Source organism: Salvelinus fontinalis, chromosome 40 (assembly GCF_029448725.1).
Source record: "Salvelinus fontinalis isolate EN_2023a chromosome 40, ASM2944872v1, whole genome shotgun sequence".
Lineage (NCBI taxonomy): Eukaryota > Metazoa > Chordata > Actinopteri > Salmoniformes > Salmonidae > Salvelinus > Salvelinus fontinalis.
In genome coordinates this window covers 7,499,609-7,517,755 of record NC_074704.1, presented here as the reverse complement: position 1 = coordinate 7,517,755, position 18,147 = coordinate 7,499,609, and the positions used below count along the sequence as shown (strand labels likewise).

Sequence of the window (18,147 nt, the reverse complement as noted above, 5' to 3'; positions counted from 1 at the left end):
ACAACACACTCCAAAAATCGGCAGTGTATCAAATACTTGTTCTCCCCACTGTATATATAAAAAATATACAATAAAACGTTTTCTGATCTTTCTTATATCTCTCAGAAATGGGACAGACACTTCAGAACAAACTTCCTTTAGATTTTTTCTGGACTATCTGTGAATCTGTTAGTGAATGCGTTTGTATGGGCTAATAGCATTAAGGCCAAATTCAAATAATTTTTGTATATACACTATTGTTCAAAAGTTTTAGAACACCTATTAATTCAAGAGTTTTTCTTTATTTATACTATTTTCTACATTGTAGAATGACATCACAATTATGAAAGAACACATGGAATAATGTAGTAAACAAAAAAGTGTTAAACAAATCAAAATATATTTTATATTTGAGATTTTTCAAATAGCCACCCTTTGCATTGATGACAGCTTTGCACACTCTTGGCATTCTCTTAACCAGCTTCACCTGGAATACTTTTCCAACAGTCTTGAAGGAGTTGCCACATATGCTGAGCACTTGTTGGCTGCTTTTCCTTCACTCTGCGGTCCGACTCATCCCAAAACATCTCAATTTGGTTGAGGTCGGGTGATTGTGGAGGCCAGGTCATTTGATGCAGCACTCCATCACTCTCCTTGGTCAAATAGCCCTTATACAGCCTGGAGGTGTGTTGGGTCATTGTCCTGTTGAAAAACAAAAGATAGTCCCACTAAGCACAAACCAGATGGGATGGCATATCACTGCAGAATGCTGTGGTAGTCATGCTGGTTAAGTGTGCCTTGAATTCTAAATAAATCTAAGAGAGTGTCACCAGCAAAGCACCCCCACACCATAACATTGCACGTGTTTCTTGGCCCAAGCAAGTCTCTTCTTCTTATTGGTGTCCTTTAGTAGTGGTTTATTTGCAGCAATTCGACCATGAAGGCCTGATTCATGCAGTCTCCTCTGAACAGTTGATGTTGAGATGTGTCTGTTACTTGAACTCTGTGAAGCATTTATTTGGACTGCAATTTCTGAGGCTGGTAACTCTAAAGAACTTATCCTCTGCAGCAGAGGTAACTCTGGGTCTTCCATTCCTGTGACAGTCCTCATGAGAGCCAGTTTCATCATAGTGCTTGATGGTTTTTGCGACTGCACTTGAAGAAACGTTCAAAGTTCTTGACATTTTTCGTATTGACTGACTTTCATGCCTTAAAATAATGACGGACTGTCATTTCTCTTTGCTCATTTGATCTATTCCTGCCCTAAAATGGACTTACTATTTTACTAAATAGGTCTATCTTCTGTATACCCCTCCCCTACCTTGTCACAACACAACTTATTGGCTCAAATGTATTAAGGAGGAAAGAAATTCCACAAATTAACTTTTAAGAAGGCACACCTGTTAATTGAAATGTATTCCAGGTGACTACCTCATGAAGTTGGTTGAGAGTGCAAAGCTGTCATCAAGGCAAAGGGTGGCTAAAATTGGTTACTACATGATTCATTGCGTGTTATTTAATAATTTTGATATCTTCACTATTATTCTACAATGTAGAAAATAGTAAAAATAAAGAAAAACCCTTGAATGAGTAGGTGTTCTAAAACTTTTGACCGGTAGTGTATATACTCTTATACTACAAGGGGTTTGACATGTAGTGAATCTGTGAGTCAATGGGTTTATGGGATAACATAATTAAGGCCAATTTCAAATAATTTATGTATATATCTATTTTTATACTTCAATGGTTTTTAAAATTCCAAATCAAATAACTAAATGATCCTCGGTATGATCCTCGGTATGACCCCCCCCCCCCCCCCCCCCCCCCCCCCTCCCCTCCCAACCCCCGTCGGTTTAGACAGGGTTTAGATTATGGAGGGTTAAAGCATCCGTGTGAAACAGCGCCCCTCTGTCTCCGTATGGGTAGACCATGTATCTGATGCTGTCTGGACAAACAGAGTATGGTATGTCATAATATTTCTGTCCACACAGCATCAGATACACGGTCTACATATAGAGGGGCGCTGTTTCGCTCACTCTGATGCTTTCTCTGGTGACATCATTTCAGCAGAGAGGAAGAGGTCGAAGAGAGAGGGCTCACTCTCGCAAAAATCTGTCCAGAATGAGCCCAAATTGCCCAATTGCGTTTCTATAGGCATAATTTGTACAAATGATATAATTACTTCTGTCTGGGTCTCTAAGTTTTTGGTTGGATAGGTTTCTCAATTTCTTTCTTAGGGTTTTGCTGTCTTCATACTGTTTAGGCTTTCTACTGCCAAGTTACACCTTCACTTTCTTCTTAATATTGTGCAGTTGCTTTGGCTTTGATGCCTAATGATTGAGTCTTGCTCTGTTCAGGTAGACTGTGATTTTGCTGTGATCTGATAGGGGTGTTAGTGGGCTGACTGTGAACGCTCTGAGAGACTCTGGGTTGAGGTCAGTGATACAGTAATCTACAGTACTACTGCCAAGGGATGAGCTGTAGGTGTACCTACCATAGGAGTCTCCTCGAAGCCTAACGCTGACTATGTACAGACACAGCGTGCGACAGAGCTGCAGGAGTTATGGCCCATTTGTGTTGGTTGTTTTATCATAGTTGTGTCTAGGGGGGCCATACTTGGGAGGGAATACTGTCACCTCCAGGTAGCTGTTTGTCCCCCTGTGTGCTGAGTGTCAGGTTCTTGTCCAGTTCTGGGATTTAGGTCCCCACAGACTAGTAGAGTACATGTACCTGGGCCTGGAAATTGTTGTACTCCCCCTCTAGGATGGAGAAGCTGTCATCGTTAAAGTATGGGGATTCTATTGGGGGGAATTAGGTAGCACACATGAGGACATTTTTCTCAGTTGAGATCAATTCCTTGTTAATTTCTAGCCAGATGTGAAATGTTCCAGTTTTGACTAATTTAATAGAGTGGGTTAGGTCTGCTCTATACCAAATTAGCATACCTCATGAGTCTCTTCCCTGTTTCACACCTGGTAGTTTGGTGGATGGGACTACCAGCTCTCCGTAACCTAGTGGGCAACCAGTCTCCTCTGCACCAGGTTTCTTGTAGGATGACAATGTCTGTATTTCCAGTTTACATGATAAAGTCCAGGTGCCTGCTCTTTAGGCCAAAGGCAGATGACCTCAGACCTTGTATATTCCAGGATGAGATAGTAAAAGCTCTGTGTTCCAAAGTGTCTGGTGTCTCTCTCTTTCACTTTTTTCACCGCCCCCCCCCCTCCTCCTCTGTAGATTCTCCATCCTTGTAGAACTAATTAAAGTCTATTATGTAATTACGTTCTAATGTGTAATTCTATATTCTGTAGTCTGAAGAGAAGAGGTTGTCTGATCGTCTGGTTGTGACACAGTGTTCTTGTTACCAGAGCTGGGGTCCAATGACATTTTCTTTAATTCCATTTCAATACAGACAATGAAAAGCAATTCAATTGATCATTGATGACCATCATTTTCTATATGGACTTTTCAATCCATGAATGGAATTTCACTTCACTTCCTGAATTGACTGAGTTGAAACATGTAGTTTATTAGACTGTAACCTCGTCCCCCAGGATCAATAGAGAGAGAGACGACTGGTGGTGGAGATTATAGTAGATTTATTCATCAGTACTGATAACAGTCTGTAGGGGGCGATGTGGAGGTCGTTCTGTTGGTTTACTGAGATCTCAGTAGCTTGTCTGTTATGTGATGACATCATTCATTAAGGGGGAGTTGGGTTGTAGAGGAGGGATGTTCCTTCTGTTCAGAAACTCATCTGTTGAGTTGATCATTTACAAAGACTGTATTTGGATCAATGACATGTCAGAAAAAAAGGTTATAAACTATATTGATGTATAATTTAACTATAATGTCATCATCTCAACAATGTGTTCCTCCTCTGCTGAAACAAACATGGTAACTTTAGAACAGAGAAGTTGACAGTTTTAACTCTTAGTCACCACAACTAGCTGAGTTCTCTTGTCGTTTAGAAGTCTAACATCCGGCCGGATTGAACCAGTTTCACTCTGCAGCACATATAGACCTGCAGACACTGAAGTCATTTCAGAGCCAGGTTATGTAGGCTAATGCCCACCCCCTCCACCACCACCGTTGCCCTCATCACTATCTCCATCTCTCTGACATACAGAGAGATGAGTGGGGTGTGGTGTCAGAGGAGGGAGGAGGGAGGAGCTTTCTACAGAGGAAGAAAGAAGACTTCAGAAACACCCTGCTGTCAAATGAATAACTGACATAGAATCTGTTGTGGAACTGTACAATACGATAGTATAGTAAAGTAACTTTAACAGTATAGCTACTGTGATAGTAAAGTAACTTTAACAGTATAGCTACTGTGATAGTAAAGTAACTTTAACAGTATAGTAACTGAGGAGTAACTGTCCAGAATGAAGATTCTCCATGTTGTCTCCTGCTGTCTCCTCTCAGGTGAGTTCTGTCTGTCTGTCTGTCTGTCTGTCTGTCTGTCTGTCTGTCTGTCTGTCTGTCTGTCTGTCTGTATCAGTTTCCATAATACTGTCTGGATCATATAGTACATAAGAAATAGGATATGTATTTGTCTATAAGGAGCCAGAATGTTTTACAGTTCTGAGTTTGTTTTTCACATGTACCTTATGATAATGTTCTGAACTCCAAATATATGATATTTTGGTATTTTACCTGGTTTTATGCAGAGTTAAAGTTAGATTTGAGCAGGGTTAAAGTAAGATTTGAGCAGGGTTCAAGTTAGATTTGAGCAGGGTTAAAGTAAGATTTGAGCAGGGTTAAAGTTAGATTTGAGCAGGGTTAAAGTAAGATTTGAGCAGGGTTAAAGTAAGATTTGAGCAGGGTTAAAGTTAGATTTGAGCAGGTTTAAAGTTAGATTTGAGCAGAGTTAAAGTTAGATTTGAGCAGGGTTAAAGTAAGATTTGAGCAGGGTTCAAGTTAGATTTGAGCAGGGTTAAAGTAAGATTTGAGCAGGGTTAAAGTTAGATTTGAGCAGGGTTAAAGTAAGATTTGAGCAGGGTTAAAGTAAGATTTGAGCAGGGTTAAAGTTAGATTTGAGCAGGGTTAAAGTTAGATTTGAGCAGAGTTAAAGTTAGATTTGAGCAGGGTTAAAATTAGATTTGAGCAGGGTTAAAGTACGATTTGAGCAGGGTTAAAGTTAGACTTGAGCAGGGTTAAAGTACGATTTGAGCAGGGTTCAAGTTAGATTTGAGCAGGGTTAAAGTAAGATTTGAGCAGGGTTAAAGTTAGATTTGAGCAGGGTTAAAGTAAGATTTGAGCAGGGTTAAAGTAAGATTTGAGCAGGGTTAAAGTTAGATTTGAGCAGGGTTAAAGTTAGATTTGAGCAGAGTTAAAGTTAGATTTGAGCAGGGTTAAAATTAGATTTGAGCAGGGTTAAAGTACGATTTGAGCAGGGTTAAAGTTAGATTTGAGCAGGGTTAAAGTACGATTTGAGCAGGGTTAAAATTAGATTTGAGCAGGGTTAAAGTACGATTTGAGCAGGGTTAAAGTTAGATTTGAGCAGGGTTAAAGTAAGATTTGAGCAGGGTTAAAGTAAGATTTGAGCAGGGTTAAAGTTAGATTTGAGCAGGGTTAAAGTAAGATTTGAGCAGGGTTAAAGTACGATTTGAGCAGGGTTAAAGTTAGATTTGAGCAGGGTTAAAGTTAGATTTGAGCAGAGTTAAAGTTAGATTTGAGCAGGGTTAAAGTAAGATTTGAGCAGGGTTCAAGTTAGATTTGAGCAGGGTTAAAGTAAGATTTGAGCAGGGTTAAAGTTAGATTTGAGCAGGGTTAAAGTAAGATTTGAGCAGGGTTAAAGTAAGATTTGAGCAGGGTTAAAGTTAGATTTGAGCAGGGTTAAAGTTAGATTTGAGCAGAGTTAAAGTTAGATTTGAGCAGGGTTAAAATTAGATTTGAGCAGGGTTAAAGTACGATTTGAGCAGGGTTAAAGTTAGATTTGAGCAGGGTTAAAGTACGATTTGAGCAGGGTTAAAATTAGATTTGAGCAGGGTTAAAGTACGATTTGAGCAGGGTTAAAGTTAGATTTGAGCAGGGTTAAAGTTAGATTTGAGCAGGGTTAAAGTTAGATTTGAGCAGGGTTAAAGTTAGATTTGAGCAGAGTTAAAGTAAGATTTGAGCAGGGTTAAAGTTAGATTTGAGCAGGGTTAAATTAAGATTTGAGCAGGGTTAAAGTACGATTTGAGCAGGGTTAAAGTTAGATTTGAGCAGAGTTAAAGTAAGATTTGAGCAGGGTTAAATTTAGATTTGAGCAGGGTTAAAGTTAGATTTGAGCAGGGTTAAAATTAGATTTGAGCAGGGTTAAAGTACGATTTGAGCAGGGTTAAAGTACGATTTGAGCAGGGTTAAAGTTAGATTTGAGCAGGGTTAAAGTTAGATTTGAGCAGAGTTAAAGTTAGATTTGAGCAGGGTTAAAGTTAGATTTGAGCAGGGTTAAAGTTAGATTTGAGCAGGGTTAAAGTTAGATTTGAGCAGGGTTAAAGTTTATCTCTCAGGTTATCAGTTGTGTACTGTGTGTTTCTGTTTGACAGCTCTGTGTGTTGTGGAGTCAGATGTCATGAATGTGAAGGGGGTGGTAGGAGGACATGTGATGTTCGGCTGCTCGTTCACATTGGCAGCGAACAACAACAAATACTTCTGCAGGGGGACATGTTCTGATAGAGACATTCTGGTTAAAACGAAGGGGAGCAAGAATGTATCTCAAGATAGATACAGTATAGAAGACAAGGGAGATGTATTCTATGTGACCATCAAGAACCTGATGAAGACAGACTCTGGGACCTACTGGTGTGGAGTGGACAGATCTATAAAAGATTCATACCAAGAGGTGCATCTCACAGTTATATTTGGTAAGTTAACACTCCATGTAAATTGGTATCTAGTAATTCACTTCCTGACTTATTTCCTGACAGGAAGTTGTTTCAGTATTGGTGTTTATCTGTACTTTCTATTGACTCACAGCTCCTCCCACTTCTACACCATCACCTGTCACCTCCAGACCCCATGTCTCCACAACCCTCCCAAACCTCTCTACAACATCCGCTAAAATCTCCACAACGTTTCTGGCATCTGGAGATATCAGTGATTACTCTTCATCAAGAGCAGGTATGATGCATCTCTCATCTTAGACATTACAAGTACATCTCTCTCTCTCTCTCTCAATTCAATTCAAAGGGCTTTATTGGCATGGGAAACATATGTTTACGTTGCCTAATCAAGTCAAATAGATCAACTAAAGTGAAATAAACAATCAAAAATAAAAAGCAAACATTGCACTCACCAAAGTTCCAAAGGAATAGAGACATTTGAAATGTCCTATTCTCTGACCTCGTTAGATTCTCCTCCTCGTGGAGCAGGACAGAATCATGTCTACTGATTTCAGTGGTGGCTGAAGTCTCAGAAGCGAGAAGTCAGATTTAACAACTCATTTACATCTATCACAGGGAAGATTTGAGGCAATGTTGATGTGTCTCTCAGAGGCCCACAGGAAGTGATGCAACATTTGAGGTTTTGTGGAGAGCTGCTGCTGACACTATGAACTATGTTGCTATGGTTACCATGATCACTATCTTAGTCAGTCTCTTTATCACACCTTTATTATCCATCTTCTCTGTCTGTCTGTCTGTCTGTCTGTCTGTCTGTCTGTCTTTTTGTCAGTTTGTATTTCTGTCTTTATGTCACCTAATAGACATAAACAACCAATTGACCAATCAAACAACTGATCAATCTACCTTCCTTTACCTTATTGACTGACCAATCCACCAGTCCACCAACCCACCCACCAGAGGACCCTGGTAACTGTCCATCAGTATGATATCTTTAGACTGTAAAGCGTCGGGTTGAGTTATTCTGGTCATTACTGGAAAACATGGAAGATTGTTTCTGAAATGTTCTAACTCTAATAAAGTATTTCCTCCTGTCTGTGGTCAGGTGTGATGGTATCTATGATATATACAGTACTCTGTAAAGTCTCTCCTGTCTGTGGTCAGGTCTGATGGTATCTATGATATATACAGGACTCTGTAAAGTCTCTCCTGTCTGTGGTCAGGTCTGATGGTATCTATGATATATACAGGACTCTGTAAAGTCTCTCCTCCTGTATGTGGTCAGGTCTGATGGTATCTATGATATATACAGGACTCTGTAAAGTCTCTCCTCCTGTCTGTGGTCAGGTCTGATGGTATCTATGATATATACAGTACTCTGTAAAGTCTCTCCACCTGTCTGTGGTCAGGTGTGATGGTATCTATGATATATACAGTACTCTGTAAAGTCTCTCTTCCTGTATGTGGTCAGGTCTGATGGTATCTATGATATATACAGTACTCTGTAAAGTCTCTCCTCCTGTATGTGGTCAGGTCTGATGGTATCTATGATATATACAGTACTCTGTAAAGTCTCTCCTCCTGTCTGTAGTCAGGTCTGATGGTATCTATGATATATACAGTACTCTGTAAAGTCTCTCCTCCTGTCTGTGGTCAGGTCTGATGGTATCTATGATATATACAGTACTCTGTAAAGTCTCTCCTCCTGTCTGTGGTCAGGTCTGAGGTATCTATAATATATACAGTACTCTGTAAAGTCTCTCCTCCTGTCTGTGGTCAGGTCTGATGGTATCTATGATATATACAGTACTCTGTAAAGTCTCTCCTCCTGTCTGTGGTCAGGTATGATGGTGTGGACCAGTGTTGGTCTGGTAGTCATGGTGACAGTGTTAGGACTGGTCCTGCTCCTGTTCTACAGACAGAGGAGAGGAACCAGGAGAACACCACCACCAGTCTCCTCCAACACACAACCTGACCCTACTGGAGAGGTGAGAGATACAAAGGTGTGTGTGTGTGTGTGTGTGTGTGTGTGTGTGTGTGTGTGTGTGTGTGTGTGTGTGTGTGTGTGTGTGTCCATAATAGAGTGTAGTGTAGAGGTGATAGACAGGGAGGTGGTAAACTAAACATCTAAGGGTTGAGTGTGTGAGTCTACAGACTCTAATGGGTTCCTACTGTAGTCTGTTATCATTCCATGAAGATCGACAGTGGCTAACATGATGTTGATGGTTGAGGGCTCCACTTCTTTTCATATCTGAACATGTATCTATTGTCATTGGTTCTGTATGCAGGTTGACTGTGTGTATGAGGAGATCAGAGAGGCAGACAGACAGACAGACACACTCCCTGTGGTCATCTCTTCAGTCAACTCCAATATCAACTCACCTACCAACTCTACAACCTACCCTGCTGGCCAAGCCTCAACAACCCACCCTGCTGGCCAACCCTCTACAACCTACCCTGCTGGTCAAGTCTCTACAACCTACCCTGCTGGCCATGCTACCGGTGTCCCACACTGTGACATCTATGCTAACGCTAGCTGCCACAAAGATGATATAAATCCAAGCTATTCTACTGCAGATCAACCAGCTTCTCTCATCTACTCCAGTGTGGATCTACCCAAAGATTCGAGAGTCTCTTCAAGACCTGCAACAGCCAGTGGTTCCCAGGATGATTCCATCTATTCTACAGCCCAGCTACCCAAAGATACTGTAGAATCTACAAGATACCCTGATGTAGACCTCTCTAAAGACACTCCAGAAGATGCCATCTGCTCTACAGCCCAGCTACCCAAAGATACTGTAGAATCTACAAGATACCCTGATGTAGACCTCTCTAAAGACACTCCAGAAGATGCCATCTGCTCTACAGCCCAGCTACCCAAAGATACTGTAGAATCTACAAGATACCCTGATGTAGACCTCTCTAAAGACACTCCAGAAGATACCATCTACTCTACAGCCCAGCCACCCAAAATAATGTAGTAGTATATAATCTCTACAAGAGATGCATCTGAAATGACATCCTATTATCTTCCCCCATTTGGACCCTGGTCAAAGGCAGTGTTCTATAGAGAACAAGGTGACATCTGGGATGAAGAGAAGCTCCCTGTAGAGAGATGAAGGGTTGTCACCACAGAGCCGCCATCTTGGAATGACATGAAGAAAACAATCCCTTTCCTGTTTCATATCCTCCTTGATATTTTGTATTAAAACAGCTCATGTGGTTTTACTGTATATAATACATGTAAAATATGTACATCTGACTTCAAAATCACTTTTAGTTCCAGATTTTGTGAAAGTCAACCAACATTATTGTAAGTTTTTGTGTTTTGTCATATAATTTTGCCTTCATTTTGGCTGTTATAATAATGAAGACAGTAATACCATAATAGTCAGCTGTACCTTTGAGATTTACTTAGCTATTGTATATGTACATAAACTGTGCCTTTTAATGCATTTCATAAAAACTCATCAAAATGTTTAAAACAGTGTGAATGTGGAGTATTAGTGTGTGCATGTGTATTTGTGTTTGTGTATGTGTGTGAGTGTGTGTGTAGTGTGTGTTTTTCAGTGTGTTTGTGTCTGGACATGTTGAGGAAGAGTTTCGACTAGAACCACCTGAGTTACACGCACACACACACATACATACTGAAAAGCCACAGAGAGAGCGGACTCAGTAGCAACTTCCACCAGACCAGAGCGGCGTCCGACTACTAGGGGGTGTAGTGCAATTCCTATGGCTTCCACAGGGTGTCAGCAGTCTATGTTTAAGGTTTCAGGTTTGTAACTTCCAAAATGAATAAGAAATATCAGTTTTAGTACACGGACACAGTCTTGGAAATTCGTGTTTGGGCGCCATGAAGACAAGACACACCTGCTAAAATTTCCTATTTCCTATGTTTCCTATTGAACATTCTTCTTTCCGTAAGAAATATTATAGTTTGATTACATTTTAGGGTGTCTGAGGAGGATATTGAAATGTATTTTTACTTGTTGAAACAAACTTTCTCTGCATGTTGAACGGGTGTATTACTCAAATCGATGGTGCCAACTAAAGATAGTTTTTGGGATATAAAGAAGGATTTTATCTAACAAAACAACACTACATGTTATAGCTGGGACCCTTTGGATGACAAATCAGAGTGTAGAGTGTAGTGAAAGTACTGTAACAGGAGTAGTGTACGGTGTAGTGAAGGTACTGTAATAGGAGTAGTGTAGGGTGTAGTGAAGGTACTGTAACAGGAGTAGTGTAGGGTGTAGTGAAGGTACTGTAACAGGAGTAGTGTAGGGTGTAGTGAAGGTACTGTAACAGGAGTAGTGTAGGGTGTAGTGAAGGTACTGTAACAGGAGTAGTGTAGGGTGCAGTGAAGGTACTGTAACAGGAGTAGTGTAGGGTGTAGTGAAGGTACTGTAACAGGAGTAGTGTAGGGTGTAGTGAAGGCACTGTAACAGGAGTAGTGTAAGTTGTAGTGAAGGTACTGTAACAGGAGTAGAGTAGGGTGTAGTGAAGGTACTGTAACAGGAGTAGTGTAGGGTGTAGTGAAGGTACTGTAACAGGAGTAGTGTAGGGTGTAGTGAAGGTACTGTGACAGGAGTAGTGTAGGGTGTAGTGAAGGTACTGTAACAGGAGTAGTGTAGGGTGTAGTGAAGGTACTGTAACAGGAGTAGTGTAGGGTGTAGTGAAGGTACTGTAACAGGAGTAGTGTAGGGTGCAGTGAAGGTACTGTAACAGGAGTAGTGTAGGGTGTAGTGAAGGTACTGTAACAGGAGTAGTGTAGGGTGTAGTGAAGGCACTGTAACAGGAGTAGTGTAAGTTGTAGTGAAGGTACTGTAACAGGAGTAGAGTAGGGTGTAGTGAAGGTACTGTAACAGGAGTAGTGTAGGGTGTAGTGAAGGTACTGTAACAGGAGTAGTGTAGGGTGTAGTGAAGGTACTGTGACAGGAGTAGTGTAGGGTGTAGTGAAGGTACTGTAACAGGAGTAGTGTAGGGTGTAGTGAAGGTACTGTAACAGGAGTAGTGTAGGGTGTAGTGAAGGTATTGCAACAGGAGTAGTGTAGGGTGTAGTGAAGGTACTGTAACAGGAGTAGTGTAGGGTGTAGTGAAGGTATTGCAACAGGATTAGTTTATTATGTCAGTGAGATTCAACTGCATGTTACACCAGGTACTCACTTTATCGCTGTGTTTCATTGGTTAATCTGTCCCACAAAGTACCCCTTGTAAAGGCTTCATATAGAACACATAAAGGCTTCATAAGCACTACAAAAAGGCATCAGAATCTCTCCATAAATTATGTATAACCTTATGTCATACTTTATAAATGGTGTGTAAAAGTAGGGTGACATAACCATTCCCACTGAAGGCTGACATAACCTTTCCACTAGTAGGGTGACATAACAATTGCAAATGTGGGGTGACAAAACCATTCCCACTGTAGAGCGAAATAAACATTTCAACTGTTGGGTGACATAGCCATTCCCAAAGTTGGGTAACATAAACATTCCCATAGTAGGGTGACATAACCATTCCCTTTGTAAGGTGACATAACCATTCCTATAGCAGGGTGACATAATCATTCCCAAAGTTGGGTGACATAAACATTCCCATAGTAGGGTGACATAACCATTCCCTTTGTAAGGTGACATAACCATTCCTATAGCAGGGTGACATAATCATTCCCAAAGTAGGGTGACATAACCATTCCCAGTGTTGGGTGACATAACCATTCCCACAGTATGGTGACATAACCATTCCCATAGTAGGGTGACATAACCATTCCAAAAGTAGGGTGACATAACCATTCCCATAGTAGGGTGACAAAACCATTCCCTCTGTAAGGTGACATAACCATTCCCACAGTAGGGTGACACAACCATTCCACCTGTAGGGTGACATAACCATTCCCATAGTAGGGTGACATAACCATTCCCAATATAGGGTGATATAACCATTCTCACTGTTGGGTGACATAACCATTCCCACAGTAGGGTGACATAACCATTCCCACAGTAGGGTGACATATTTATTCCCAATATAGGGTGATATAACCATTCCCACTGTATGGTGACATAACCATTCCCACTGTTGGGTGACATAACCATTCTCACAGTAGGGTGACATAACCATTTCCACTGTAGAGCGACATAACCATTCTCACAGTAGGGTGACATAACCATTCCCACTGTTGGGTGACATAACCATTCTCACAGTAGGGTGACATAACCATTCTCACAGTAGGGTGACATAACCATTCTCACAGTAGGGTGACATAACCATTCTCACAGTAGGGTGACATAACCATTTCCACTGTAGAGCGACATAACCATTCTCACAGTAGGGTGACATAACCATTTCCACTGTAGAGCGACATAACCATTCTCACAGTAGGGTGACATAACCATTCTCACAGCATGGTGACATAACAATTCCCACTGTTGGGTGACGTAACCATTTCCACTGTTGGGTGACATAACCATTCTCACAGTAGGGTGACATAACCATTCCCACTGTAAAGTGACATAACCAGTCCCATGGTAGGGTGACATAACCATTCCCACTGTAAAGTGTCATAACCAGTCCCTTAGTAGGGTGACGTAACAATTCCCACTGTTGGGTGGCAAAACCATTCCCACTGTGTAACGGTGTTCCTCCTCATCGTCTGAAGAGGAGTAAGAGAGGTCGGACCAATACGCAGCGTGGTAAGTGTCCATATTCAATTTAATAACTGAACACTAAGAAATACAAAATAGCAACGTGAAATACAAAACGAAAACGAAACAGTCCCGTATGGTGAAAAACACAGACACAGGAAACAATCACACACAACACACAATGACAAACAGGCTACCTAAATATGGCTCCCAATCAGAGACAACGACTGACACCTGCCTCTGATTGAGAACCATATTAGGCCAAACACATAGAAACAGACAACCTAGACAAAAAACATAGAATGCCCGCCCACATCACACCCTGACCAAACAAAACATAGAAACATACAAAGCAAACTATGGTCAGGGCGTGACACACTGTTGGATGACATAACCAGTCCCATAGAAGGGTGACATAACCATTCCCACTGTTGGGTGACATAACCAGTCCCATAGCAGGGTGACATAACCAGTCCCACAGTAGGGTGACATAACCATTCCCGTAGTAGGGTGACATAACCAGTCCCACAGTAGGGTGACATAACCAGTCCCGTAGTAGGGTGACATAACCAGTCCCATAGTAGGGTGACATAACCAGTCCCATAGTAGGGTGACATAACCATTTCCACTGTTAAGTGACATAACCATTCCCGCTGTAAAGTGACATAACCATTCCCATAGTAGGGTGACATAACAATTCCCACAGTAGGGTGACATAACCAGTCCCACAGTAGGGTGACATAACCAGTCCCACAGTAGGGTGACATAACCATTTCCACTGTTAAGTGACATAACCATTCCCACTGTAAAGTGACATAACCATTCCCATAGTAGGGTGACATAACAATTCCCACAGTAGGGTGACATAACCAATGTCAATTGCCAAATTTTTCATAATGCACTATGTATGTTTATACACCATTTAAACACACATTTATAGAGTATGACACATAGTTTATAGATAATTTGTGAAGCATTTATGTGGTGCTTATGACGCCTTTATTTGTGAAGACTTTATGTATAGCCTTTATAAATGGTACAAAGTTTAAAATGGGACCGTTAATCCTAACCCTGTTTTATAGAGGTCCAGGATATTGTTGAGCCTGTGTTTTAATCCTAACCCTGTCTAATAGAGGTCCATGATATTGTTGAGCCTGTGTTTTAATCCCAACCCTGTCTAATAGAGGTCAAGGATATTGTTGGGCTTGTGTTTTAATCCTAACCCTGTCTAATAGAGGTCCATGATATTGTTGAGCCTGTGTTTTAATCCTAACCCTGTTTAATAGAGGTCTAGGATATTGTTGAGCCTGTGTTTTAATCCCAACCCTGTCTAATAGAGGTCCAGGATATTGTTGAGCCTGTGTTTTAATCCCAACCCTGTCTAATAGAGGTCAAGGATATTGTTGGGCTTGTGTTTTAATCCTAACCCTGTTGACCTCATCCCGTCAGTTGAGGATGCCTGGTCATTCTTTAAAAGTTACTTCCTCACCATATTAGACAAGCATGCTCCGTTCAAAAAATGCAGAACCAAGAACAGATATAGCCCTTGGTTCACTCCAGACCTGACTGCCCTCGACCAGCACAAAAACATCCTGTGGCGAACTGCAATAGCATCGAAGAGCCCCCGCGATATGCAACTGTTCAGGGAAGTCAGGAACCAATACACGCAGTCAGTCAGGAAAGCAAAGGCCAGCTTTTTCAAGCAGAAATTTGCATCCTGTAGCTCTAACTCCAAAAAGTTCTGGGATACTGTAAAGTCCATGGAAAACAAGAGCACCTCCTCCCAGCTGCCCACTGCACTGAGGCTAGATAACACTGTCACCACTGATAAGTCCGTGATAATCGAAAACTTCAACAAACATTTCTCAATGGCTGGCCATGCCTTCCACCTGGCGACTCCAACCTTGGCCAACAGCCCCGCCCCCCCCGCTGCTACTCACCCAAGCCTCCCCAGCTTCTCCTTTACCCATATCCAGATAGCAGATGTTCTGAAAGAGCTGGAAAACCTGGACCCATACAAATCAGCTGGGCTTGACAATCTGGACCCCCTATTTCTGAAACTGTCCGCCGCCATTGTCGCACTCCCTATTACCAGCCTGTTCAACCTCTCCTTCGTATCATCTGAGATCCCCAAGGATTGGAAAGCTGCCGCTGTCATCCCCCTCTTCAAAGGGGGAGACACCCTGGACCCAAACTGTTACAGACCTATATCCATCCTGCCCTGCCTTGCTAAGGTCTTCGAAAGCCAAGTCAACAAACAGATCACTGACCATCTCGAATCCCACCGTACCTTCTCCGCTGTGCAATCCGGTTTCCGAGCCGGTCACGGGTGCACCTCAGCCACGCTCAAGGTACTAAACGATATCATAACCGCCAATCGATAAAAGACATTACTGTGCAGCCTTCTTCATCGACCTGGCCAAGGCTTTCGACTCTGTCAATCACCATATTCTTATCGGCAGACTCAATAGCCTCGGTTTTTCTAATGACTGCCTTGCCTGGTTCACCAACTACTTTGCAGACAGAGTTCAGTGTGTCAAATCGGAGGGCATGTTGTCCGGTCCTCTGGCAGTCTCTATGGGGGTACCACAGGGTTCAATTCTCGGGCCGACTCTTTTCTCTGTATACATCAATGATGTTGCTCTTGCTGCGGGCGATTCCCTGATCCACCTCTACGCAGACGACACCATTCTGTATACTTCCGGCCCTTCCCTGGACACTGTGCTATCTAACCTCCAAACGAGCTTCAATGCCATACAACACTCCTTCCGTGGCCTCCAACTGCTCTTAAACGCTAGTAAAACCAAATGCATGCTTTTCAACCGTTCGCTGCCTGCACCCGCACGCCCGACTAGCATCACCACCCTGGACGGTTCCGACCTAGAATATGTGGACATCTATAAGTACCTAGGTGTCTGGCTAGACTGCAAACTCTCCTTCCAGACTCATATCAAACATCTCCAATCCAAAATCAAATCTAGAGTCGGCTTTCTATTCCGGAACAAAGCCTCCTTCACTCACGCCGCCAAACTTACCCTAGTAAAACTGACTATCCTACCGATCCTCGACTTCGGCGATGTCATCTACAAAATAGCTTCCAATACTCTACTCAGCAAACTGGATGCAGTTTATCACAGTGCCATCCGTTTTGTTACTAAAGCACCTTATACGACCCACCACTGCGACCTGTATGCCCTAGTTGGCTGGCCCTCGCTACATGTTCGTCGTCAGACCCACTGGCTCCAGGTCATCTACAAGGCTATGCTAGGTAAAGTGCCGCCTTATCTCAGTTCACTGGTCACGATGGCTACACCCACCCGTAGCACGCGCTCCAGCAGGTGTATCTCACTGATCATCCCTAAAGCCAAAACCTCATTTGGACGCCTTTCCTTCCAGTTCTCTGCTGCCTGCGACTGGAACGAATTGCAAAAATCTCTGAAGTTGGAGACTTTTATCTCCCTCAACAACTTTAAAAATCTGCTATCCGAGCAGCTAACCGATCGCTGCAGCTGTACATAGTCCATCTGTAAACTACCCACCCAATTTACCTACCTCACCCCCATACTGCTTTTATTTATTTACTTTTCTGCTCTTTTGCACACCAGTATCTCTTCTTGCACATGATCATCTGATGATTTATCACTCCAGTGTTAATCTGCTAAATTGTAATTATTCGATTTGTTGCCTACCTCATGCCTTTTGCACACATTGTATATAGATTCTCTTTTTTCTACCATGTTATTGACTTGTTTATTGTTTACTCCATGTGTAACTCTGTGTTGTTGTCTGTTCACACTGCTATGCTTTATCTTGGCCAGGTCGCAGTTGCAAATGAGAACTTGTTCTCAACTAGCCTACCTGGTTAAATAAAGGTGAAATGAAAAAAAATAAAAAAAATAATAGAGGTCCAGGATATTGTTGAGCTTGTGTTTTAATCCTAACCCTGTCTAATAGAGGTCTAGGATATTGTTGAGCCTGTGTGTGTGTGTGTGTGTGTGTGTGTGTGTGTGTGTGTGTGTGTGTGTGTGTGCTCAAACTTTATAATTGATATTGCCTGAGAAGCCGGTGTTTGGAGGATATATTGGCACGGGTGTTGTTGGGCCTGAGGATTTATTGGCAAGGATGTTGTTAGGTCTGAGGTTATACTCCCATGGGTGCTGTCAGGCCCGAAGATATATTGGTACGGGTCTTGTTAGGTTTCGATTATCAGTTTTATACAACGGGTTGCCAAAATATTCAAATAATGATTTACATATTTTAATTAAAAACTTTATTTTGATGAATTTATTCATACTATTTCATCCTTCCACAAGATAATAGTCCAGACACAAATCTAGGGTTGCTACCCAAGCCAGCTGGTCGTTTGTTCTATCGGTTCAGTGGGCAAAGACCCGACCCAGTCGTTCAGTCTTTTTGTTCTGTATCTATGGACGTGACCCAGTCGTTCAGTCTTTTTGTTCTGTATCTATGGACGTGACCCAGTTGTTCAGTCTTTTTGTTCTGTATCTATGGACGTGACCCAGTCGTTCAGTCTTTTTGTTCTGTATCTATGGACGTGACCCAGTCGTTCAGTCTTTTTGTTCTGTATCTATGGACGTGACCCAGTCGTTCAGTCTTTTTGTTGTGTATCTATGGACGCGACCCAGTCATTCAGTCTTTTTGTTCTGTAACGATGAACGTGACCCAGTCATTGGTTCTAA

General features: G+C 42.0%; 1 protein-coding gene across 1 annotated transcript; it reads left to right on the top strand.

Annotated features, from left to right (window-relative positions):
• Positions 1–4,281: 4,281 nt before the first annotated feature.
• On the top strand, positions 4,282–10,275 carry LOC129839232 (uncharacterized). Its single transcript, XM_055906544.1, has 5 exons — positions 4,282–4,401; positions 6,507–6,824; positions 8,520–8,526; positions 8,620–8,788; positions 9,089–10,275. Exons 1-5 carry the CDS (start codon positions 4,362–4,364, stop codon positions 9,779–9,781), a joined length of 1,227 nt encoding a protein of 408 aa, XP_055762519.1. The 5' UTR covers positions 4,282–4,361; the 3' UTR covers positions 9,782–10,275.
• The last annotated feature ends 7,872 nt before the right edge of the window (positions 10,276–18,147 follow it).